Source organism: Neovison vison, chromosome 7, assembly GCF_020171115.1.
Source record: "Neovison vison isolate M4711 chromosome 7, ASM_NN_V1, whole genome shotgun sequence".
NCBI classification, from domain to species: domain Eukaryota; kingdom Metazoa; phylum Chordata; class Mammalia; order Carnivora; family Mustelidae; genus Neogale; species Neogale vison.
In genome coordinates this window covers 123,104,060-123,131,244 of record NC_058097.1, presented here as the reverse complement: position 1 = coordinate 123,131,244, position 27,185 = coordinate 123,104,060, and the positions used below count along the sequence as shown (strand labels likewise).

At 38.8% G+C, this 27,185-nt stretch overlaps 1 protein-coding gene across 1 annotated transcript in view; it reads right to left on the bottom strand.

Moving 5' to 3' along the window:
- Positions 1-25,999, bottom strand: part of LOC122914057 (beta-galactosidase-1-like protein 2) — a 78,905-nt gene extending 52,906 nt beyond the window's left edge. Inside the window, exons 1-5 of the mRNA XM_044260698.1 lie at positions 25,908-25,999; positions 25,567-25,764; positions 6,714-6,782; positions 4,048-4,143; positions 2,720-2,828 (exon numbers count right to left, since the gene is read on the bottom strand). Of these exons, the coding sequence (XP_044116633.1) occupies positions 2,720-2,828; positions 4,048-4,143; positions 6,714-6,782; positions 25,567-25,764; positions 25,908-25,999 (564 nt within the window). The remainder of the gene's footprint in view (positions 1-2,719; positions 2,829-4,047; positions 4,144-6,713; positions 6,783-25,566; positions 25,765-25,907) is intronic.
- Positions 26,000-27,185: the final 1,186 nt, after the last annotated feature.

Sequence of the window (27,185 nt, the reverse complement as noted above, 5' to 3'; positions counted from 1 at the left end):
AAGTTATACTATAGTTCAGGCAACTTCTCTCACTCCACAGTCAGCAGTCAACTGCTCCTAGAATCCTACCTTTTCTAGTACTTCCTATTAATGGACTCCCACCCTTCTCCCTCTTAATTCAATGCATTAAGCATGATGCTTCACACCTCCACTTCCATCCTTTCTATCTTAGCACCCGCCAAATGTCTCTCATCCTCCTCACTTCTCAGGAACTTCACTCTTTTTGGACTACCCTTCTGTCTTCTATATCATCATCTCCCTCTTTACTAAACCTTCCCCATTATCATTTATATTGACTCAAAGTCGTCTGTTAAAAATAACTTGCCTGGTCCACTTCCCCCTCCAGTGCCCACTATCTTGCCCTCTTCATCTTCATGGACAAACTCTGACATATTCCTGAACTAACACTTGACTTCTTATTCTCTCATTTACTCATTTACTTTTTTACTCATTCCCATTCTTTCCATTCCACCTACGTTATTAACATTACCTTATCTTTGCTAAGTTCAAGCAATAAATTTAAATTCAAATTTACTATCTCTCTAGGCAACATTTGGCATCCTTGGCTATCTTCTCCTTCTTGAAACCTCTCCTCTGTGGTCTCCTATTGCTCTTTCCTAGTTTCTGGCCTGCCTCTGGCCTGGTCACTACACTTCAGTTTTCTTTTGTGAGCTCCTCTTGCCCTACCCACCTCTTAAATGTTGATGTTTCTCATGGTTCTTTATTAATCCCAACTTTGTGCTAGGTCACATCCCTCTGTTCTCGTAATTGTGCCCTCTTGCAAATATCTTCACATTTCCCATCCCTACTCACTCCTGTCTGTTGATGGTAACATATTCAGTCATCCCCTATCTTTATAGTTCTCACAAGTCTAGCCAATATATTTCCTCTTCATATCTTGCACCTGTCACACCTTAGTTGAGGTTTATCATGCCCACTTCAGCAACTCCTCAACCTACCCTCGGAGATACATGGGGAAGCGTGAGATACTCCTCCCAGCATACAAAAATAGAAATAGTGTTGATTTCTAAGGATTAAACTCCACACCAACCATGCAAGTAAGAATCTGGACAACACCCAGCACCATGTGTAAGTGTCATGGACGTGTCTGCACATCAAAACCTGTGTTCATCATGGTTGAGGAGCAACTGGGTGGGAAGAGTTGAAATGGAAGATTCTTTAGCAAGCAAGGAATGACTGCATTATATCCTGATAGGGAAAAAAGAGGACAAAAGACCCACAAGAGTGTTTCTCAAACCTTTAAATGTCATCCTCTGCTGACAAACATTGAAAAATGTAAATGTCATCCTCTGCTAACAAACACTGAAAAACTTTTTCAAAACCTGCTTCTCTCTTCCCCTTTCCCATCTATCCAATTATGAATCTAGCAGGTTATAGAATAGATAAAGAAAGAGGGAAGATCCAGAAATTGACAGTACCTGGATTAGCCAGAGATCCAGAACCAAATCAATACAACTAGAAGTTCTAAAAGGCAGCTACTCATTGCACGTGTTGATTTATAACACCATTATAAAATGCTTTTAAGGCCTCCAAACTGCCTCAGAGCCTGATTTTGTGTTAACTAAGCAAGGTTCTGATTATTAATTTAGTTTTCCAGGAGTTGCAAGACTGAGAAGTCTGATTTGGGGTGGGCTAGTACAATGCTGTCCTGCAGAACTTTCTGATAATGAATATATTCTGTGTTTGCATTGCCCAATATGGTAGGTATCCACACGTGCCTACTGAGCGCTAAAAATGTGTCTAGTGTAAAAGAGGAAATTATTTTTAAATTTTATTTGATTTTAATTAAATCAAATTAAAGCATATATATAGCTACTGTACTGGATAGCATAGCTCTAATCTTTTTGAAGGATTATCTCCACATTCCCCAAATGGCACACAGATTCTCTTTAGTCACTTAGTAGTTTTAATAGCTTTCTTGAGTCTGATCAACTGAGATACTCACAGTGTTAAGAACCAACTCTCCATAGTAAATTCAGATTCACATTCTGTGAAGCCCTCTCCTACCCACATAAAAGTTTGTCATTTCCACCATTTAATCTATGATAACATCTCCTTCAAATGATTACTGTGGCAGTGAAATATGCTAGGGAATTGTTGATTGCCTCACAGAAATCTTGATGCCTAATAGATGTTAAATTTTTGTTCTCTCCCTTTGTTCATTTTCTATCTGGTTTATAGTCCTTTTTTTTGTTTTCCAGCCATTTTAGAAATATAGTACCACTAAACAATGATTACGTTTGGCATCATGGATTTATTGTGGTGGAGGGATGTTAAAAAACAAATAAATTTCAACTTTTACTAAATCGCTGACTAAGGTCACCCATCTAATCTATTATGTGTGAAGGACTGACAAGTCGTTACCTTTAGAAGCCAAATTTAGACATTTTGAGGACTACTATTAATTTCCCATTTATGGTGACTGAGGGCAAAGATACAATGGGAAAGAGAAAACAAAAATATACAGAGTCCAGTTTCAAGTCCACTGCCAGAGAAAAGTTTTCCAGTTGGCAGCAGATAGAAAACAGGCAGAAAAGCAAGGTAATAAAAACCTGGTATTTCTTAAATAAGGAATTGGAACGAACTGCTATATATACACTTCCTGCTTCTGTGTGATAGAAAATAGGCTAACTTTATCCAGGAAATCAGCTGAAGCAATTACTTTTCTTGGTCATAAGAATGGTGAATTTGGATTTACCTGGAGTTGTACTATCATAGGAATTATCTTATCAAAATAGTGATTCACTGCTTTAGTGAAGCCTCTGTAAGTTGTTCGCAGCTTCATTTTTGGATCCCGGAGTAACCAGCTAGGATTGAAAAGGTAAGATTTACTCTTGTGGTGGGAAACGGAATAAGAAATGCTCAAGCATGAGGCTGGAAAACAAGGACAGCCACACTAGCACAGTATATTGCCAGATCTTAATCCATCTTTAAAAAAGCAATCTGCATTCTAGCTGCAAATAGCTCAGCACCTTAACCACATCAGAGTTGTGTACTGATGAAATCATCCAGAGCCCCGAAATCAAACTGCAGCCCACAGGCCAAATCAGAGCCAATGTCTGTTTCTATAAATAAAGTTTTATTGGAACCCAGCCAGATCCATTTGTTTACATGTTGTCACAGCTGTGTTCATGCTACAGGAGCAGGATTGAGTAGTCATAACAGACTATGTATGTGGCTCTCAAAACAGAAAGTATTTATTATCTGGCCTTTTACAGAAAAGTTTTACAAACCCCTAGTCTGGAGTGAGACTTTTGTAAAGTTGTTTCAAAGTTTTTAAAAAATGCTCTTTGATGGAATATTATTTAGCCATAAAATGGGAATGAAGAACTGTACCTGCTACAACACAGAGGAACCTTGAGAACATTATGCTAAGCAAAGAAGCCAGTTACAAAAGGTCACATATTCTTTAATTCAATTTATATGAAATATACAGAATAGGCAAACTGACAGAGTCTGTCAGTTTGCCAGCCCCTGGGAGAAGGAATAATGGGAGTTGACTAGACATAGTGCTTCCTTTTCAGGTGACAAAGAAATCTGGCACTAGACAGTGGTGATGGTTGTTCAACATTTTTGATGTAGTTAATTGTCACAAAACTGTACACTTTCAAATGGTAAGTTTTTATGTTATGTGTATTTTACTATAATAAAAAATGATTGGAAGTTACCAAGAGGGAATACCCCTCTTTAAAAAGAGATAATTGACCCAATTTCTTACTACTTGTACCTCCATCACAAAAACTAGAACTTACAAAGGTATTGCTTATGTGGCAGCCACTAGTTTTTACTAAAATAAAAAAAAATGCTCTATCTTATTACACTGCAGAATTGGGATGGAAGTTTATAGAAAAAAATACTACATAAATCCCAATAAATCAAAGTTCATTTTCTATGCCATTAAATGGGAAAATAGTATAGGTTAAAAATGTACACAGAAAACCAGCAAAACCCTTTGCTCTAACTTGCATTTGTATGTACTACGGGCCCATATGGAGTCATGGTCAGGGGCCTCAGAGAGCAACTTACCTGGGTAAGCCTCCAAGGTCTAAGTCGCTACCGATATAAGGGCCTGGACACAGAATTACCCACAGCTCCACCTCCGAAGCCATGGCTATAAAAGTCCTGGGAAGCAAAGCAATAAGGATCATTTATTATTCAGGCTGAGACTGGAATCACTGAGTTCTCTTCCGAGGTTAGAATGGGTGGAACTCCCAGCCTGGTCTACAAAAGTCTTTGTAGGTGGCACGAACCAGAGAGACATGGAGCCCTACACTCACTAACAAAGGGGCTCATTCATGTTTCTAGAAAACAAGTCCAGAAGACTACTCCTCCCCATGCATCTGCCCCCACCATGCAAGAAAGCCATGCTAAGGCAGATTCTTACAAACCTTGTTGCTCCTTCTTCTATGTTTCTTACTTTCAGTCAGTCACCAAATCATGTTTATTCCTCCAACTTAATGTTTTCAAATATGAAACTCCTCTTAATTTCTAGTACTACTACATTTATTAAAGCACTCATTATTTCACACCTGAGTTATGACAGTGGTTTTCTGACTGCTTTCCTTCCTTCTTCTTACCTTCTTCCAGTGCTTATCCAGTCCCATCAATAATCATCAACAACAAAAATAGTTGTTAATTTTTACCTTGTATCAGCATCTAGCACTATAGCCTTCTTTAAGACTATTATTTTATTTCACAGTTCAGTGAGATGAGTATCAATATCATCTCCATTTTATAATGAAATAAAAATTTTAAATAAAGCTTGAAATAAAAGCTTAAATAAGTTGGAGCTTCCTAAAGGTCATATTCTCAGTAAATGGAAGAACTAAAAGTACAATCAGAGAGCTTCCAGAAATGAAATATCAACTACTATATTATTATACTGCCTCTTTAAAATACTGCTGGTACAATCTTTCTAAATGTACATACAAACTTTCCAAATTAAAATTCTTCAAATGACTCCCAATGACTTCAGAAAAGATTCCAAATGGTGAAGCATAGTAAATATAAAGGCAAGCTGTGTTCTACTATCTACTACTATCTATTCAGCTTCATTTTTTGGCATTCTCTCTAGTTAAACTAAAAGGAGAACCAGACAGCATTATTTGCAGTTGCCAGAAAATAGAATGTATGGCAGAAGGTTAGTCACCAAAGCCATTCCCTTTTCTTCCTGAGCATACAGCTCAACTACATATCCCAGCCTCCCATGCATTGAGGTGGTGTTGCTATGTGACTGACTTCAAGCCAACAGAATGTGAACACAAGCAATGTGTTCTGATTTCCTAAAAAGATTCTCCCTTCTCTCTCTTCCACCGCTGACTTGATGCAGTGTAGCAGCCTGGAAGCTATATGAAGAAGATGGTGAAGTCACATATAGAAAGATCCTGAATCTTTCAATTATTTCTTGGAAAAGAGACATAATACTTACCAGGAATACCTATTTTAGATTTTACTTAAATGAAAAAAATCTTTATTGTTAAAGACATTGAAGCTTACTTGTTATAGCAGCTAACATCACCTTAATTAACTTAAAAATGTTCTCTCACATCTCTGACTTTGCCCTTGATGGACCTTCTTCCTAAAATTCCACTCAGTCCCCTCTAGCAATCTCCTACTCAACATTTTAATTACTTCAGCTATAACTTCACTGTTACCTTTCCTGATCTGTTCCCATAAATTGGGTTGTGTGGTTTTAGTATAATATTTGTCTCCTTCTCTATAGAGAATCCTTAGTCTTAAGAGTACAAAGAGTATTATCTCTCTATCCCTGCACCAAAGACAATGTCTAAACTCTAGCAGATAGCTAATACATTTTTTTGAATAAACAATTATAGATCTTCCTGAAGATTTGCTACATGTATTTTACTACTATTGGATTGCTTCCTAACAAACCCATCATCAGTTGAAAATATTGTAAGTAAAAAAATGCACTTAATACACCTAACCTGCTGAATATCATAGCTTAGTTTAACTTACTCTACAATGTACTCAGAACATTTACATTAGCCTACAGCTGGGCAAAATCATCTAACACAAAGCCTTTTTAAGTGTTGAATATCTCCTGTAATTTACTGACTACTATACTCAAAATGAAAAAACAGAATGGTTGTATAGGTACAGATTGGTTGTAAGTATATCACTGTCTACCCTCATGATTGCAAGGCTGACTGGGAACTATTGTTAGCCGGTGCTGTTCAGTATCATAAAAGTGTATAGTACAACATATTGTTAGCCTGAAAAAAAAAAGAACTTCAAAATTTGAAGTACAGTTTCTACTAAATGAATATCACTTTCATACCATCATAAAGTCAAAACATTGTAAGTCAAAACGTTGTAAGTTGGGAACCATGTATACTCTGTGCTATACACTAGAAATCTTGTAAACTATAGTCCAGAAATATCCTCTTATAACTGAGACAGCAGGTTCTTCATAATAGATTAAAACTGCAGCACTTAAGATGCAGACTTCCTAAACCACACTGTAAATAAAATACACCAAAAACACTAAGCTCTACGCTCTATTGCAAATAACAGATTCATTGCTCAAGAGGGCTTCAAACCAGGGAACAGAATTATCAGAGCTTCCTGATCATTTCCCAAACAGAAAGTAAGGTGCATTTGTTCATCTGATCCCAGAGTCTAGCCCCTGTCTTCAATCCATAGAAAGAAGCAAGCACAGCACTAAGACATACGTGAAATCCAGGTTTGCAGTGAGATAAAACCAGCCTTTTCTTGGCTCGTGAAGGTTCCAGGGAATATGCCTGCAGTGCAAAAAGAGAAATATAAAAATATTTTACCTTATTTGACCTTATTCCATATTGATTCCTCCAGTTTTAATATAGCACCTGGGCTATCTCTACTGTGAAGGAAATGGAAGATTTCAATAGCCAAGACTCTGTGTGTGAGTGAACTTTGTATTAGCTTAAAAATTTACTCCTTCAGGGGAGCCTGTGTGGCTCAGTCATTAAACATCTGCCTTCTGCTCAGGTCATGATCCCAGGGTCCTGGGATGAGCCCCACATTGAGCCCTGCATGGAGCCCCCTGCTCGGCAGGAAGCCTGCTTCTCCTCTTCCACTCCCCCTGCTTGTGTTCCCTTTCTCACTGTGTCTCTCTCTGTCAAATAAATAAACAAAACCTTAAAAAAAAATGTCATCCAGGGACGCCTGGGTGGCTCAGTGGGTTAAGCCGCTGCCTTCGGCTCAGGTCATGATCTCGGGGTCCTGGAATCGAGTCCCGCATCGGGCTCTCTGCTCAGCAGGGAGCCTGCTTCCTCCTCTCTCTCTCGGCCTGCCTCTCTGCCCACTTGTGATCTCTCTCTGTCAAATAAATAAATAAATAAATAAAAATCTTTTAAAAAAAAAAAATGTCATCCTTCAAATCCCCAAGCAGCCAATAGCATTCCTTGATGCTGAACTTCAGGTAGATAAATACATATGCAGTCAAATGCTCTACCACTGAGCTATACCCCCAGATAAATATATATGTAACACCCTCTGAGGTGGAACCACAAATTTCTTTTTTTTTAATACTAATAAAAATATATGAAAATTTAAATCCATATCTATAATGGCAAAAAAAACACCCATTAACCATAAAATAGAAACCAGCAAGAGCTGAAAAGTTTATAGAACTTTTGAATGAATAAAATGAAATCCAGCAAACAACAAAACAAGATTCACAATACTTGGGATACATTAAGAAAATTACTAGGCATGCAAAATCGGAAAAATGTAACACAAAGCAGGAAAAAAAAAAAAAAACCAAGCAATAGAAACAATCCCAGAAAGGACGTATAGGATGAAAGGAGCAGAAAAATAAAATACTAAAAAGGTATAACAAATATGCACCATATCTTTAATAAGTAATGGAATGCATAACCATGATAAGGAGAAAAATAGAAGATACTAAAAAGACTCACATGGAACTTCTAAATTTTAAAAAATAGCATCTGCAATAAAAATACTTGATACTATTAATAGCAGAGATTAAAAACACATTGGCTGAGACTAATAAAAGAGTACATACAACAGAATAAATGGTCAGAACAAAAGAAACTATCCAAAATGGAAAGTAGAAAAATGGAAAACTAAAATAAAAATGAATACAGGATCAGTGACCTATACTTTCTCACCAAGAAGTCTACCATACATGGAATTCCACTCCGGGGAAAAAAAGGGGGAGGCAAAAGTAGTAGTTGAAATAGAGCCACAATTTTACCATTTAATGAAATCTATAAACCTACATGATTCAAGAATTTCAGTGAACCACAAGCAGAATTTAGGGAAAAAAAATCTACACCCGAGCAAATTAGAATCAAATTGTTAAAAACCAAAGAAAGAGAGAAAATCTTAAATGCAAACAAAGGGGAGGTGTGATAAGAAGCAGATTTGTCATCAGATAATGTGCAGGTCAGGAGAAAATGAAGAAACATTTTAAGATACTGAAATTAAAAAATGAAAACAAAATTAAACCATGTCAACCTAGAATTCTACCTATACTCAGTGAAATTATCCCTCAAAATAGAAGATGAAAAAATCAACTTTCAAGAAAACAAAAGCTAAAAGAATTCATTACTAACAGACTTCCACTACAAGAAATGTCAAAGGAAGTCCTTCCACAGAAGGAAATACAACATGGAAATTATAATCTATACAAAGGTCTTGAAGAGCACTAAAAATGATAAATATGTGGTAAATAAAAAAGATATTTTATCACTTTAAATTCCTTTCAAATATAACTAGATGTTCAAAGCAGAAAAATAATAATGTATCATGAATTCTGTAGCTCATAACAAAGCCTATGACACAATACAGTACAAAGGTAAGAAGAGTAAAATGGAAGTATGAATTTTAAGACTCTATAGTGATAGCCTTATATATTCAGAAAAAAAAGAGCAAATTAGGAATTTAAGAATTTAGATATATAACTTTATATAAAAACTTTGGAAATGAATTCAGGATCCTTAAAAAATGATTTAATTCAATACCACACTTTCAACAACAGGTAGATCATCCAGACATAAAACCAATAAGGAAACACTAGACTTGAACTACACATTAGACCAAATGAGCCTATTTGACAAACATAGAACACTCTATCCAATAGCAGCAGAGAACACACATTCTTCTCAAGTGCACATGGAGCATTCTCTAGGACAGATCACATATTAGGCCATAAAACAAGTCTTAATAAATTCAAGAAAAATGAAATCATACCAAGCATCTTTTCTGCCATAATGGTCTGAAAATAGAAATCAATTTTGAGGAAAAAAACCTGGAAAATTCACAATATGTAGAAATTAAACAACATAATTATCTGGAAAGATAGGGGCACCTGGGTAGCTCTGTGGATTAAGCCGCTGCCTTAGACTCGGGTCACGATCTCAGGGTCCTGGGATTGAGCCCCTCATTGGGCTTTCTACTCAGCAAGGAGCCTGCTTCCCTCTCTCTCTCTCTGCCTGCCTCTCTGCTTACTTGTGATCTCTTTCTTTGTCAAATAAGTAAATAAAATCTTTAAAAAAAAATGGAAAGATATTCCATACTCTAGGATTGGAAGAATTAATATTGTTAAAATGCCCATACCAACCAAAAGAATCTACAGATTCAGTGCAATCTCTATCAAAGCTACAACAGCTTTTTTCACAGAAATTTAAAAAAAAAAAAAACTAAAATTTGTATGAAACTACAAAAGACACTGAATAGCCAAAGTAATCTTGAGAAAGAACAAAGCTGGAGGCATCACAATTCCTGATGTCAAATTATATTATAAAGCTGTAGTAATCATAACAGTATAGAATTGGCATAAAAACAGACATATAGGTCAATGGAACAGTATAGAGAGTCCAGAAATAAACCCATGCCCATATAGTCAATTAATTTATGACAAGACAGTCAATAATATACAATGAGGTAAGAAGAGTCTCTGTAATAAATGGTGTTGGGAAAGCTAGACAGCCATATACAAATTAATGAACTAGCCCTCTATCTCACACCACACAAAAACTAACTCAAAATAGATTACAGACCTAAATGTTTAGAAGTGCTGGGAAAAAAGGGTAAGCTCCTTGAAATCAATCTTGGCAAAGATTTTTTGAATTTGACTCCAAAAGCCTAGGCAATAAAACCAAAAATAAACAAGATGGACTACTTCAAACTAAAAGGTCTACACAGTTATAGAAACCAGCAACAGGATGAAAAGGCAATCTAAGGAATGGAAGAATATATTTACAAACCTGCAAATCTAATGAAATTTGCAAAAGCTGATTAGAGGTTAACATCCAAAATATACAAGAAACCCACACAGCTCAAGAGCAAAAAACAAATAATCCAATTTAAAAATGGACAAAGAAATTGTATAAGTAAGCATTTTTTCCAAAGAAGATGTATAAATGTACGACATGTACATGAAAGGATATTCAACATCCCCAATCATCAGAAAAATGCAGATCAAAACCACAATGAGATATTACTTCACAGCTATTAGGATGTCTATCATCAAAAAGACAAGATATAACAAAGGTTGGTAAGGATGTAGAAAAAAAGGAATACTTATAGCACTGTTGGTGGAAGTATAAGTTGGTTCAGCCACCATGGAAAACAGTATTGAGTTTCCTCCAAAAATTAAAAATAGAACTATCATATGATTCAATCCTATTTCAAATTGGTATACAGCCAAAGGAAATAAAATCATTACCTCAAAGAAATATCTGTACTCCCACGCTCATAGTGGCATTATTCACACTAACCAAGGTATAGAAACAACGTAAGTAGAAATATGAAGATAAACGATTGAGAAAATGTGAAACACAAACACATGCACATATACAGGAATATGTTTTAGCCTTAAAAAAAAAGGAAGGAAAGCCCTGTCACTTGTGATAATTTAAATCACTCTGGAGGGCATTATGCTAAGTGAAAGAAAAGACAGCAAAGGACAAATACTAGATGGTATCACTTATATGTGGAATCTTAAAAAAAAAAAAAAAAAAACTTTTAAAAAATCCTTTAAAAAGCAAACAAAAACAAACAAACAAACAAACAAACAAAAGGGGCACCTGGGTGGCTCAGTCAGTTAAACATCTGCCTTTGGCTCAGATCATGATCCCAGGGTCCTGGGATAGAGTCCCACATTGGGGGGGGGGTCTATACTCAGCAGGGAGTCTGCCTCTCCCTCTGCCCCTCCTTCCACTCATTCTCTCAATTTCTCTCTCTCTCTGTCAAATAAATAAATAAAATGGGGTGAGCCTGGTGGTGGGTATTAAGGGGAGCACATATTACATGGAGCACTGGGTGTGGTGTATAAACAATGAATTTTGGAACACTGAAAAAAAATTAAATTAAATTAAATTTTAAAAATACACAGACCACAAAAAAAGAAGCAAGAAAGAAAAGAAAATATTAAATAAATAAATAAATAAATAAATCTTTTTTTAAAAAATTAACTCATAGAAACAAAATATGGTGGTGCCTTCCAGGGCCTGAGGGTAAGGGGAAATGGGGAGAGATTGGTACAAGGATACAAACTTTCAATTATAAGATGAATAAAGTCTGTGGATCTAATGTATAACATGGTAACTATAATTGATAATACTATATTGTGTAACTGAATTTGTTAAGGGAGTAGGAATTAAGTGTTCTCACCAGAACAAACAAACAAAGTTAATATGTGAAGTCATGGATGTGTTAAGTAGATTATAGGTTGGAATTCTTTCACAATGTGTACATATATTAAATCATCACATGGTATACTTTAAATATATTACAGTTGCTCCCTTTGTGGGAAGGGGGACTCTGACATCAAGAAGAATATTACTCACAGTGTTCAGTCAGTGGCAAGGTGGCCTCTTCAGGAGCATTCCACTATGGGGCATATGTGTGGCGCAACTGCCCAGGCTGAGCCTACTCGTGCACCTCAATTCAGGAGGGTCCTCCTGGACCTGAGAGTGGACTTTGGTCAGAGTGAAGCCACATGGGGTGTGAAAGTAACTCATCAGGGAAAGGACCAGGACTTTGAGAGGAGAGGCTTCAAGCTGGGGATAAAGATGCTACAGGTTCCAGGGAGCCTGGGTGGCTCAGTTGGTTAAGCAACTGCCTTCCGCCCAGGTCATGATCCTGGAGTCCTGGGATCGAGTCCCACATCGGGCTCTCTGCTCAGTGTGGAGTCTGTTTCTCCTTCTGACCCTCTCCCCTCTCATGCTCGCTCTCTCTCTCTCCAGTAAATAAATAAAATCTTTTAAAAAATAAATAAATAAAAGACGCTGCAGGTTCCAGAGAGCATCCTTGCTGAATACTACTATGACCTATAGTCTGCAGAGGAACCCTTCTACCGGGCCCTCCACAGCTACAGGAACTTGGCCCTATAATGATCATGGTCTACAATGCCATCATCTAGGAAGGCCCCAACATGGTTCGCACCAACTCAGTTAAGGCCACCCCTGGCACCACTGTGGAGACTTTATCATCCACATCAACAAGAGAGTCATCCACACCAGAAACTCTGTGGAAAGGACCCAGAGAAAGATCCAGCTGTGGTTCTGGTGCAATGAGCTGGCAGACTGAGCAGATGAAACCACCCATCAACATTTACCCAGCCTAAGGAGTAAAAGGTGCCTTCAGCTGCCCTTTCAGTTTGTCCTACCTAGGACAAACTACCTCTGTGAACAAGAAGTGGAGCCCACATCCAAGTTCTGCTCATTTATCTTAAATTATCACCCTATCCACCTCCTACTACACTCCAGACCACAGACGTCTGAACTACCAACTTTATTTTCCTTTCAGTGTCTTAAGCCAGTAAGATATGGGACCAAATCCTTTCTATACCAAAGTACCAGATAACCACCAGATTGTCTCCAAAAGGGGGAACATTAAATACACTATGCTATTCAAATTAATTAATTAGCTAATTATCAATTACAATTTAATTTGTCAGTTATACCTCAATAAAGCTAAAAAATGATCTAAAAAACAGGAAAATAATGCATGATAAATTGGAAATTAAAGAGAAATAGAACTAATATGGCAAAAGATATTAAAATAACTTTTAGAATATAATGCCAAAATTGTTTACAAAGGAATTTCCAACTCTAGTTGATGGAAAATTTTATTAAAAAATAGAAATTGCTTATTTGAATAAAAGTATAAAATTTTATTAAATTAGAAATTATAGAAGAGGGGCGCCTGGGTGGCTCAGTGGGTTAAACCCTCTGCCTTTGGCTCAGGTCATGATCCCGGGGTCCTGGGATGGAGACCCGCAGCAGGCTCCCTGCTTAGCAGGGAGCCTGCTTCCTCCTCTCTCTCTGCCTGCCTCTCTGCCTACTTGTGATCTCTGTCTGTCAAATAAATAATAAAATCTTTAAAAAAGAGAGATTATAGAAGAAAACTACAATAACTCAAAAACAGGCCAAGAATAATGAGTAGTAGTTATCTTTTGGTGGAAGGTCATGACTGTAAGGAGAATGGTAGAGCTTCTGAGACATTGGTGTACTACAAAGCTTTGGGGGTTGGTTACAGAAGTATGTTCACTTTACCAAAATTCATTGAGCTAAACTCTTATAATCCAAATGTTAAGATTTAATCAAATATTACTTTAAAATAAAACTAAATGAAGAAGAACAGGGAAAAAAGGAATTAAGGTAGCAGGTAATTTCGGCCAAACCTTTTAATGAGGAAAACAAGAAAAGGTGAGCAAGTTTTTCATTAATTTACAGAAGGCATCAAAAAGACTTTTGCTTTCTGATCCAAGAGGTAAAGAGCTTCAAAGTTGTCACTTCCATCCTCACAATAAGAACAAAGCTGAAAAGATGGAAGCTTTGAAAAGCAACAACTCACTTATCCATCAGAGAAGACAGGTCACAGGGAAAACTGCTGTCCCAAAAACTAGAATGAGAGACAGCTGATGTAATGGTTAATCCTACATGTTGACTTGACTGGGCAATCAGGTGCTCCAGCACTTGGCCAAACAGTATATAAGTGTTTCTGGAAGAGATTAACATTTGAACTGGTAGACTGAGTAACATGGATTGCCCTCCCTAATGGGATAGGGCTCATCCAGTCAACCGAAGACTCAAATTGAAAATTATTAATACAATACCTCACATCAACAGGCCAAGGAAGAAAACACTCACATAATTTTACCTATAGATGCACAAAAAAATTTGAGAAAATCCAACACCCATTCATGACAAAAAATTCTCAGTAAACTAGGAAAAGAGAACTGCCTCAACTTCATAAAGAATAGCTATAACAAAAAAAAAAAAAAGAATAGCTATAACAAACCTATAGCTAACAACAAACTTAATCATAAGAAACCAGAAGCTTGGGCGCCTGGGTGGCTTAGTGGGTTAAGCCTCTGTCTGGGTGGCTCAGTGGGTTAAGCTTCTGCCTTCAGCTCAGGTCATGATCTCAGGGTCCTGGGATCAAGTCCCGCATTGGGCTCTCTGCTCAGCAGGGAGCCTGCTTCTCCTTCTCATTCTCTCTCTGCCTGCCTCTCTGCCTACTTGTGATCTCTGTCAAATAAATAAATAAATAAAATCTTTAAAACAACAACAACAGGGGCACCTGGGTGGTTCAGTGGGTTAAGCCTCTGCCTTCAGCTCAGGTCATGATCTCAGGGTCCCGGGATCGAGCCCCACATCGGGCTCTCTGCTCAGCGTGGAGCCTGCTTCTCCCCCCCTCCCACCTACTTGGCATCTCTATCTCTCTGTCAAATAAATAAATAAAATTAAAAAAAAACAACACAGAAGTTTCTCCTATCTCTGGCCTTTTCAACGTTGTACCAGAAAGCCTAGTTAATGCAATAAAATAAGAAATTAAATAAAAAGTATACAGATTGGGAAGACAAACATAAAAGCTTCTTTGTTCACTGGTGACATTGTCTATTAAAAAACTAAAAAGAGGAATGCCTGGGTGGCTCAGTCAGTTGAATAGCTGTCTCTGGCTCAGATCCTGATCCCAGAGTTCCGGATCAAGTCCTACATCCAGCTCCTTGCTCAATAGGAGCCTCCTTTTTCCTCTGCCTGCCACTCCCCTGCTTGGGCACATGCTGTCTCTCTCACTCTGTCTCTCTCTGACAAATAAATATATAAATAAATAAAATATCTGAAAAAAAATTCAAAAGACCAAAAAAAAAAAAAAAAAAACCCCTCTTGGAACTACTAAGTGATCAATAGCAAGATTTCAGAAAACAAGGTTAATATACAAAAGTTAATCATTTTCCTACATAAGAGCAATGAACCACTGGACAGATAACACTATTCAATTTCAAAACTCACCATAAAGCTACAGCAATCAAGATAGTGTGGCACTGAGGGGGAGGAGTCAAGATGGCAAAGAAGTAGCAGGAGATCAGCTAGATAGCTTATCTAAATATTGCAAACACCTACAAATCCAACAGGAGATCGAAGAGAAGAACAGCACTTCTAGAAACAGAAAATCAACCACTTTCTGAAAGGAGTGGCAGAGAAGCAAATCCAAAGCGACGGGAAGATAGACCCAGGGAAGGGGGGGTGCGGCTCCCGGCAAGCGGTGGCAAGCGGTGGAGCAACGGAGCACAAAATTGGGACTTTTAAAAGTCTGTTCCGCTGAGGGACATCACTCCAGAGGCTAAACCAGGGTGAAGCCACACAGGATCAGTGTGGCCCCAGGTCCCACAGGGTCACAGAAGGATCGGGGGTGTCTGTGTCACAGAGCTTACAGGTATTAGAACAGGGAAGCTGGCTACAGAGTCAGAGCCGAGGAGTGAGCTCTCAGCTCGGGGTTACCTTGAACCGGTTGCAGCCTGGGTGAGCTCGGAGCGCAGCCGGAGACCAGGGAGATGGGAGTTATTGGGCGCTTTTCTCTGAGAGCACACTGAGGAGTGGGGCCCCGAGCTCTCGGCTCCTCTGGGCCGGAGACTAGGAGGTCACCATTTTCATTCCCGTCCTCCAGAACTCTATGGAAAGTGTTCAGGGAACAAGGCTCCTGAAAGCGATCCCGAGCGGATTACTCAGCTTGGTCCCTGGTAAAAGCACTGCAATTCTGACTGGGTCAAAGACACTTGCGAATCACAACAACAGGCCCCTCCATCAGAAGATCAACAAGAAATCCAGCCAGGACCTAGTTCACCTACCAACGAGTGCAGGTTCAATACCAAGAAGAGCAGCGGAATTCCAGAGGAGAAAGCAAAGCACTGAACTCATGGCTTTCTCCCCATGATTCATTACTCTTGCAGTTAATTTAATTTGTGTTGGTTTTTTTTTCCAATTTTTTTTCTTCTGCTAAATTTTTTTATAATCTTATACCCTTTTCTTTTTTAACATTTTTAAATTAGTTTATCTAATATATATATTTTTTTCTTTTTTATATTTTTTCTTTATTCATTTTCTTTTTTTAATTGTTTCTTTTTTTTTTCTGAACATCTTTTAATCCCCTTTCTCCCGCCCATGATTTCGGGTCTCTTCTGATTTGGTTAAAGCATATTTTCCTTGGTCTTTGCCACCCTTTTAGTATTTTACTTGCTCCTTCCTATACTCTTATCTGGACAAAATGACAAGGAGGAAAAATTCACCACAAAAAAAAGAAGAGGCAGCACCAAAGGCTAGGGACCTAATCAATACAGACATTGGTAATATGTCAGATCTAGAGTTCAGAATGACGATTCTCAAGGTTCTAGCTGGGCTCGAAAAAGGCATGGAAGATATTAGAGAAACCTCTCAGGATACATAAAAGTCCTTTCTGGAGAATTAAAAGAACTAAAATCTAACCAAGTTGAAATTTAAAAAAGCTATTCATGAGGTGCAATTAAAAACGGAGACTCTCACTGCTAGGATAAATGAGGCAGAAGAAAGAATTAGTGGTAGAAGACCAAATGACAGAGAATAAAGAAGCTGAGCAAAAGAGGGACAAACAACTACTGGACCACGAGGGGGGGATTCAAGAGATAAGTGACACCATAAGACGAAAGAACATTAGAATAATTGGGATTCCAGAAGAAGAAGAAAGAGAGAGGGGAGCAGAAGGTATATTGGTGAGAATTATTGGAGAGAATTTCCCCAATATGGCAAAGGGAACAAGCATCAAAATCCAGGAGGTACAGAGAACCCCCTCAAAATCAACAAGAATAGGTCCACATCCCATCACCTAATAGTAAAATTTACAAGTCTTAGTGACAAAGAGAAAATCCTGAAAGCAGCCCGGGAAAAGAAGTCTGTAACATACAATTGTAAAAATATTAGATTGGCAGTGGACTTATCCACAGAGACCAGGCAGGCCAGAAAGAACTGGCATGATATATTCAGAGCACTAAGCAAGAAAAACATGCAGCCAAGAATACTATATCCAGTAGGCTATCATTGAAAATCGAAGGAGAGATTAAAAGCTTCCAAGACAAACAAAAACTGAAAGAATTTGCAAACACCAAACCAGCTCAACAGGAAATATTGAAAGGAGTCCTCTAAGCAAAGAGAGAGCTTAAAATAGTAGATCCTAAAGGAACAGAGACAATATACAGTAACAGTCACCTTACAGGCAATACAATGGCACTAAATTCATCTCTCTCAATAGTTACCCAGAATGTGAATGGGCTAAATGCCCCAATCAAAAGACACAGGGTATCAGAATGGATAAAAAAAAAAAAAAAAAACCATCTATATGTTGCCTACAAGAAACTCATTTCAGACCCAAAGCACCTCCCGATTTAAAGTGAGGGGGTGGAAAAGAATTTACCATGCTAATGGACATCAGAAAAAAGCAGGGGTGGCAATCCTTATATCAGATCAATTAGATTTTAAGCCAAAGACTATAATAAGAGATGAGGAAGGACATTATATCATGCTCAAAGGATCTGTCCACCAAGAAGATCTAACTATTTTAAACATCTATGCCCCTAATATGGGAGCAGCCAATGATATAAACCAATTAATAACAAAATCAAAGAAACACATCAACAATAATACAATAATAGTAGGGGACTTTAACACTCCCCTCACTGAAATGGACACATCATCCAAGCAAAAGATCAACAAGGAAATAAAGGCCTTAAATGACACATTGGACCAGATGGACATCACAGATATATTCAGAACATTTCATCCCAAAGTAACAGAATACATATTCTTCTCCAGTGCACATAGAACATTCTCCAGAATAGATCACATCCTGGGTCCTAAATCAGGTCTCAGCTGGTATCAAAAGATTGGGATCATTCCCTGCATATTTTCAGACCACAATGCTCTGAAGCTAGAACTCAATCACAAGAGGAAATTTGGAAAGAACCCAAATACATGGAGACTAAACAGCATCCTTCTAAAGAATGAATGGGTCAACCAGGAAATTAAAGAAGAATTGAAAAAATTCATGGAAACAAATGATATTGAAAACACAATGGTTCAAAATCTGTGGCATACAGCAAAGGCAATCCTGAGAGGAAAATATATAGCGGTTCAAACCTTTCTCAAGAAACAAGAAAGGTCTCAGGTACACAACCTAACCCTACACCTAAAGGAGCTGGAGAAAGAACAAGAAAGAAACCCTAAACCCAGCAGGAGAAGAGAAATCATAAAGATCAGAGCCATAATCAATGAAATAGAAACCAAAAAAACAATAGAACAGAATCAATGAAACTAGGAGCTGGTTCTTTGAAAGAATTAATAAGATTGATAAACCCCTGGCCAGACTTATCAAAAAGAAAAGAGAAAGGACCCAAATAAATAAAGTCATGAATAAAGAGGAGAAATCACAACTAACACCAAGGAAATACAAACTATTATAAGAACATACTATGAGCAACTCTACGCCAACAAATTTGACAATCTGGAAGAAATGCATGCATTCCTAGAGACATATAAACTACCACAACTGAACCAGGAAGAAATAGAAAGCCTGAACAGACCCATAACCAGTAAGGAGATTGAAACAATCATCAAAAATCTCCAAACAAACAAAAGCCCAGGGCCAGACGGCATCCCAGGGGAATTCTACCAAACATTTAAAGAAGAACTAATTCCTATTCTCCTGAAACTGTTCCAAAAAATAGAAATGGAAGGAAAACTTCCAAACTCATTTTATGAGGCCAGCATCACCTTGACCCCAAAACCACTGCTATTCAACATAGTACTAGAAGTCCTAGCCTCAGCAATCAGACAACAAAAGGAAATTAAAGGCATCCAAATCGGCAAAGAAGAAGTCAAACTATCACTCTTTGCAGATGATATGATACTATATGCGGAAAACCCAAAAGACTCCACTCCAAAACTGCTAGAACTTGTAGAGGAATTCAATAAAGTGTCATGATATACAATCAATGCACAGAAATCAGTTGCATTTTGCTACACCAACAACAAGACAGAAGAAATAGAAATTAAGGAGTCAATGCCATTTACTATTGCACCCAAAACTATAAGATACCTAGGAATAAACCTAGCCAAAGAGGCTAAGAATCTATACTCAGGAAACTATAACGTACTCATGAAAGAAATTGAGGAAGACACAAAGAAATAGAAAAAAGTTCCATGCTCCTGGATTGGAAGAACAAACATTGTGAAAATGTCTATGCTACCTAAAGCAATCTACACATTTAATGCAATTCCTATCAAAATACCATCCATTTTTTCCAAAGAAATGGAACAAATAATCCTAAAATTTATATGGAACCAGAAAAGACCTCGAATAGCCAAAGGAATATTGAAAAAGAAAGCCAAAGTTGGTGGCATCACAATTCCGGACTTCAAGCTCTATTACAAAGCCGTCATCATCAAGACAGCATGGTACTGGCACAAAAATAGACACATAGATCAATGGAACAGAATAGAGAGCCCAGAAATAGACCCTCAACTCTATTGCCAACTAATCTTTGACAAAGCAGGAAAGAATGTCCAATAGAAAAAAGACAGCCTCTTCAATAAATGGTGTTGGGAAAATTGGACAGCCACATGCAGAAAAATGAAATTGGACTATTTCCTTATGCCACACATGAAAATAGACTAAAAATGAATAAAGGACCTCAATGTGAGAAAGGAATCCATCTAAATCCTTGAGGAGAACACAACGCAGCAACCTCTTTGACCTCAGCTACAGCAATATCTTCCTAGGAACATCTCCAAAGGCAAAGGAAGCAAGGACAAAAATTAACTATTGGGATTTCATCAAGATCAAAAGCTTGCTGTGCAAAAGCTTTTGGTTAACAAAACCAAAAGACAACTGACAGAATGGAGAAGATATTTGCAAACAACATATCAAATAAAGGGCTAGTGTCCAAAATCTATAAAGAACTCAACACCCAAAGAACAAATAATCCAATCAAGAAATGGGCAGAGGACATGAACAGACATTTCTGCAAAGAAGACATCCAGATGGCCAACAGACACATGAAAAAGTGCTCCACATCACTCGGCATCAGGGAAATACAAATCAAAACCACAATGAGGTATCACCTCACACCAGTCAGAATGGATAAAATTAACAAGTCAGGAAATGACAGATGCTGGCAAGGATGTGGAGAAAGGGGAACCCTCCTACACTGTTGGTGGGAATGCAAGCTGGTGCAACCACTCTGGAAAATAGCTTGGAGGTTCCTCAAAATGTTGAAAATAGAACTACCCTACAACCCAGCAGTTGCACTACTGGGTATTTACCCTAAAGATACAAATGTAGTGATCTGAAGGGGCGTGCACCCGAATATTTATAGCAGCAATGTCTACAATAGCCAAACTATGGAAAGAATTAGATGTCCATCAATAGATAAATGGATAAAGAAGATGTGATATATATACACAATGGAATACTATGCAGCCATCAAAAGAAATGAAATCCTTCCATTTGTGACGACGTGGATGGAACTAGAGGGTATCATGCTTAGTGAAATAAGTCAATCGGAGAAAGACAACTATCATATGATCTCCCTGATATGCGGAAGTAGAGATGCAACATGGGGGGTTAAGGGGGTAGCCGAAGAATGAATGAAACAAGATGGGATTGGGAGGGAGACAAACCATAAGTGACTCGTAATCTCACAAAACAAATTGAGGATTGCTGGGGGGAGGGGGTTTGGGGGGGTGCGGTTATGGACATTGGGGAGGGTATGTGCTATGCTGAGTGCTGTGAAGGGTGTAAACCTGGTGATTCACAGACCTGTACCCCTGGGGATAAAAATACATTATATGTTTATAAAAAATAAAAAGAAATTTTAAAAAAGTGTGGCACTGATGAAAGAACAGACAAGTAGATCAAGGAAACAGAATAGTGAGTGTAGAAATATATTCAAACATGTACAGTCCACTTATTTTTGACAAAGGAGCAAAAACAATACAGTAAAGAGAAAAAAGAAATCTTTTTAAAAAATGGTGTTGCAACAACAGGACAACCAAGAAATGCACACACCAAAAAATGATGTAGATACAGATTTTATAACCTTCATGAAAATGAACTAAAAATAGATCATAGACTTAAATGTAAAGTATGAAATTATAAACCTCCTAGAAGATAATATAGAAGAAAATCTAGATAACCTTGGGTTTGGCAATGACTTTTTAGGTACAACACTAAAAGCACATTGCATGACATAATTAAGTTGAACCTCGTTAAAAATTTAAAACATATGCTATGCAAAAGACATTGTCAAGACAATAAGAAGACAAACCACAGACTGGGAGAAAAACCCTTGCCAAAGATTTATCTCATAAAGATCTATTATCTAAAATATACAAAACTCTTGAAGCTCAACAATAAAATAACATGCAAGTAAAATGTATAAAAGATCTGAACAGACAACTCATCAAAAACCTATACAAATGGAAATTGGGCATGTGAAAAAATGCTCAACATGTTATCTCATTAGGGTATTGCATTTTAAAATAAGAATGAGATACCACAGGGCACCTGGGTGGCTCAGTGGGTTAAGCCTCTGCCTTCAGCTCAGGTCATGATCTCAGGGTCCTGGGATCAAGCCCTGCATCGGGCTCTCTGCTCAGCAGGGCACCTGCTTCCCTCTCTCTCTGCCTGCCTCTCTGTCTACTTGTGATCTCGCTCTGTCAAATAAATAAATAAAATTTTAAAAAGAAAAAAAGAATGAAGATACCACTACACACCTATTAGAATGTCCAAAATCTAGAACAATAACACCACCAATTGCTCCCAAGGCTATGAGGCAACAGGAACTCTCTTTTTGATGTATTCTGTCACTTATAATAAGAATGCAAAATGAGGGGCGCCTGGGTGGCTCCGTGGGTTAAACCCTCTGCCTTCGGCTCAGGTCATGATCCCAGGGTCCTGGGATCGAGACCTGCATCAGGCTCCCTGCTCAGTGGGGAGCCTGCTTCCTCCTTTCTCTCTGCCTACTTGTGACCTCTGTCTGTCAAATAAATGAATAAAATCTTTTTTTAAAAATGCAAAATGATATAGCCAGTTTGGAAGACAGTTTGGCAGTTTCTTATAAAACTAAGTCTATTTTTACCATATAATCTTAAGTATATACCCAAATGAGTTGATAACATGGCCACACAAAAACCTGCACATAGACACGCAGCTTTATTCATAATTGCCCAAACTCAGAAGCAAGCAGGATGTCCTTCGATAGGTAAATGGATAAGTAAACATGGTACAGCCACACAATGGAAAGTCATTCATCACTGAAAAAGTAACTGATCAAACCATGAAAGTATATGCAAGAGGAAAATTAAATGCATATTACTGTATGAAAGAAGTCAATCTGAAAAGGCCACATACTGTATGATTCCAACTACATGACATTTTGTGAAAGGCAAAACTATGGAGACAGTAAAAAGATCAATGGTGGCCAGGAGTTAGTGGAGAAGGAAGGTGAATGGTGGAGCACAGGACTTTTAGGACAGTGAAACTGTTTTCTATGGTGTTATTAATGGTGGACATGTGTAATTATACATTTGTCCAAACCCATACAATATATAACACCAAATGTAAACTACACTGTAAACTATGGACTTTGGGTGATTGCTGATGTGTCCGTGTAGGTTTGTTGACCACTCTGATGAGAGATTTTGACAATGAGGGAAGTCCTGGCACCGGTGGGTACTGGTGTTATATGGAAAATCTCTGTGCCTTCTTCTTAATTTTGTTTGAACCTAAAACTACTTACTCTAAAAATTAAAGTCTTTTTTTAATGGAAACAGAAAGAAAGGAAGGAAGAAAGGAAGAAAGAAAGAAAGAAAGGCAACTAAAAAGAAAAAAAATTTGGAAGCCGCCAGAGAGAAATGATACATTACTTATAGAGGAATCCCACTTGGAAGTATAGTCAATTATGAGACATGGAATATAACCCTATTCTATGGAGGCCAGAAGGAAGTAGCACAATATTTTTTTTAAGTGCTACAAGAATTGCCAGTTTCAAGGAAAATTTGTCTCATTTTTGTCCCACAATAGTTCTGACACCAGATATGTAGGTTTTTCCACTCCAAGCAATTCTCCAATTCCTAGCAGTACCAACCAGGTGTCCTTCAATTTAACTCAATTCTAACACTAATTGCCTTCAGCTGGCACAACCCCACAGGTTAAGGGCTCAGTCCCACATGATGTTTCCCTCACTCTTCCATTTCAGATACCAGTCCCAGGTTATCACCTGTATTTCTGATTAACAGCCTACAAATCGGGGTTCCTATGGCCCCCTCTCCGAGTTTGATAATTTGTTAGAACTGCTCACAAAATTCTGGGCAACACTTTCCTTTTCAGTTTATTATAAAGGATACAACTCAGGAACAGATAGAAGAGATGCATAGGAAAAAGTATAGGAAAGGTACATGGAGCTTCCATGCCTGCTCTGGGCACACTACACTTCCAGCACTTCAGTGTGCTCACCAACGTGGAAGCTTGCCAATCTCTGTCAGTGAGGGTTTTATGGAGACTTCATTATGTAGGAATAGTTGATTAAATCATTGGTTATTGGTAATTAACTCAACCTTTGGCCCCTCTCCCCTTTCTAGATGTCAGAGTTGGTAGGGGCAGATGCTGAAAGTTCCAACTCTCCAATCACGCAGTTTAGTCCCCTGACAACCAGTTCTTCCTCATCCTGAGAGGCTTTCTAAAAGTCTCATTAACATAAATTCGAACATGCTTGAAAAAGTCTTGTTATGAGTAACAAAAAATGCTCTTCTGATCATTTTCACTCAGGAAAGTCCAAATATTCTAGGAGCTGTGTAGCAGAACTGGGAATGAAGACTAAATATATATTTCTCATTATATCACATAGTATCACACACCTGCAAATTCCATATCTGGCAAAAGTATGTTTCAGGAAGAAAATTACGATATTGATGTTATAGGAAATGAAGACAGGATCCAAGTATTGACAAAATTCAACACCATTCAAAATAAAAACTCTCAGAGGCCATTGTTAATTAACAACCTATACTTTATGCTTAATTTTGCTATGGACCTAAAACCCTTTAAAAAGAATGTCTATATGAAAAGAAAAAAAAACATATTTGATGTGATGTGTAAAAAGCATTATGACAGTTTAGGGGGTAAATGCTTTTAAATATCACTTCCATGTGATTATATATATATATATATATATTGCAGCCATCAAAAGAAATGAAATCCTGCCATTTAGGACGATGGGGATGGAACTAGAGGGTATTTATGCTAAGCAAAATAAATCAATCGGAGAAAGACAACTATCATATGATCTCCCTGACATGAGGAGGTGGAGATGCAATGTGGGGGGCTTGGGGGTAGGAAAAGAATAAATGAAACAAGATGGGATCAGGAGGGAGACAAACCATAAGAGACTCTTAATCTCACAAAACAAACTGAGGGTTGCTGGGGGAGGGGGTCGGGAAAGGGTGGTGGGGTTATGGTATGTGCTATGGTGAGTGCTGTGAAGTGTGTAAATCTGGTGATTCACAGACCTGTACCCCTGGGGCTAATAATATATTATATGTTTATTAAAAAATAAAAAATTTTAAAAAATCACTTCCATCATTCACCAAATCAAATTCCAATCAAATATTTTTTTCTTCTAAACCTACATCTTAAAAATCAAAACACTGAAAAAGAGAATACAGCTAAAACTGATATCAAAACAGTAATGGATAAGTACTTTCCAAGCTTTGAAGCCTAGAAGAAATTACTAATTTTTGTTAATTCCAGCTTGTAGAATGAGGATAATTTTGTTACTTGCCATGCCTGATTCTCAATGAAATCTATCTTCAAAGACCAAAGTTTCTGGAACAGAATTCTATCCTAGGACTCATCACTCCTGTAGCAAGTGAGGATATCCAAGGAGGAGAGGCTTCTCTGTGCCTGAATTCCTTCATAGTTAGGGACCACTGACCTACATCCATCTGTACTGACCAATGCCTTTGAAAGTTAGACTTTTACATGCAGGCCACAGCCTGTTTAAAGGGAGCCCTTTCAGAACAAGCAGAGCAGGCTCTATCCACAGAATGGATATTCTGGAGATAACAAGTGGAGACTCAGACATCCTAAGAATAATGAAGAAAATACAAAAAGGGTCAACCCTTATACTGGTCTAATAAAGTCTCAGAACTAGAAATTAAGACTACAAATTCTTGAACTAATTACTTAGACGCCAACACTCACGTGGTCACAGTGTTGAAGCCACAGGCCTTCAGCTTCAGCAAGCGGTCCCTCCAGTACTCCCTGGGCACCCGGAAATAGTGAATAGTACCTGCTATGATCAGGAAAGGAAAGCCATCAAGTGTGAAGCTTGAGCCTTCAACTTTCAGACCCACATTGCGATTTATTATGTGGGAGGGAGTCAGGGAAACTTGATTCATCCTGCAAGGACAAAGAAGGTGTATGAAGTCCTCAAGATGTTACCATGTGGCACACAGTTTGGGCAAATCCAAAAGGCCTTTCCTTCAGGGGCCCTAGGCATGCCTCCAGTGCAAAGAGAACTTCCCAACCCTTCTCCAACATACCTGGGTGAGAAGTCTCCTCCAAACTGAGCTGTTACCAATAACCCTGAAGACAGGTACAGGATGCTCACAGGTCTCAACAAAAAGGTCAGCATGCTAAATAGAGAGGACAGAACTGAAGTCAGACAGAGAAGGTCACTGAAGTGAGGCAGAGAAGGAGGTGGGAGCTAAGTGAGGTCTTGCCTGCAGAGGTGGGTGAGCAGCACAGAAGTGGCCTCACTGGAAGGCAGGACCAGGACCCACGACAGACGGTAGGGGGTGGGGGGGGCGCAGCTGCAACGAAGAGCCTCCTGATAGTAACTGGGTTTTCTGACCCCTGTTACATTTTAGAGAAGATCAAGCCTCAGTCCAGTAAATTTCACAGAATAGAATATAATCTCTCCAAAATTTGCGAGAGACCTTCTACTAGTAAGGAATGAGTCCTGCTTATCAGAGAACACTCCCTGGAATGTAGTATTCTCTCCATAGCCGTAGCTGGGTGCCAATTTCTATCCCCATCCCAATTTTCTACTTCTCTGCTACTGTAGGACGCCATCTAATTAGCTCCCAGAACACACTCTGCATTCGTGTGGCTACTGATCTTCTTCATGCTGCTCACCCGGGGGCAAATGCTCTTTCCTTAGGTATCGAAAGTTCTAGGGGCCCGACGTAGGCAGAACCAGGGCGGCCTAGCCCAGTCACCGCGCAGCGCAGCTTCCAGCCTGGGGAAGCGCTCTGCATGGGGCGTGGCCGAGTGCTGGCTACCCGGAGCAGCGCCTGAATTACAGGAATGCTCAACTAATGTTTTCTGAGCAAGAGTCGCCGCAATCGGTAAAACATCTGTGTCGCTTCCATAGGCTTCAGCTTTATCATGGGCTTCTTGAGGACTCCCTGAGGCAGAGTTGGGAGGGTAGAAAGCAACAGTTTTCTGTAGGGAAACAGGATGGAAAAGAGAAGGGGGCCCAGGGATTAGAGAAGACAGACCCCCTGGGCACCACTCGACTCCTCACTGTGGGCGTGAAGAGTCCGGGGAGACCGACTGAGATAAGACGACGCTCCGAGATTTCCGGGGAGAAGACAGACGGGACAAAGCAGAACCTCCAGGGAACCTGACCGAAGGGCCTAGAGAAAAGTTCCAGAAAGGAAACCCGAGGGGCTGTCTGGGTTGACACGGCTCAGGGCTGCCGGTGGGCCCAGCGCTGGGAGAGGCCACCGCGCGGGAGGTGCGGAGAGGCCCCGGGGCTGTGGCGGGCGTGGGTGCTCCGGTGGGCGCTCGGGCCGGAGCCTACCTTGCCCTGGGCC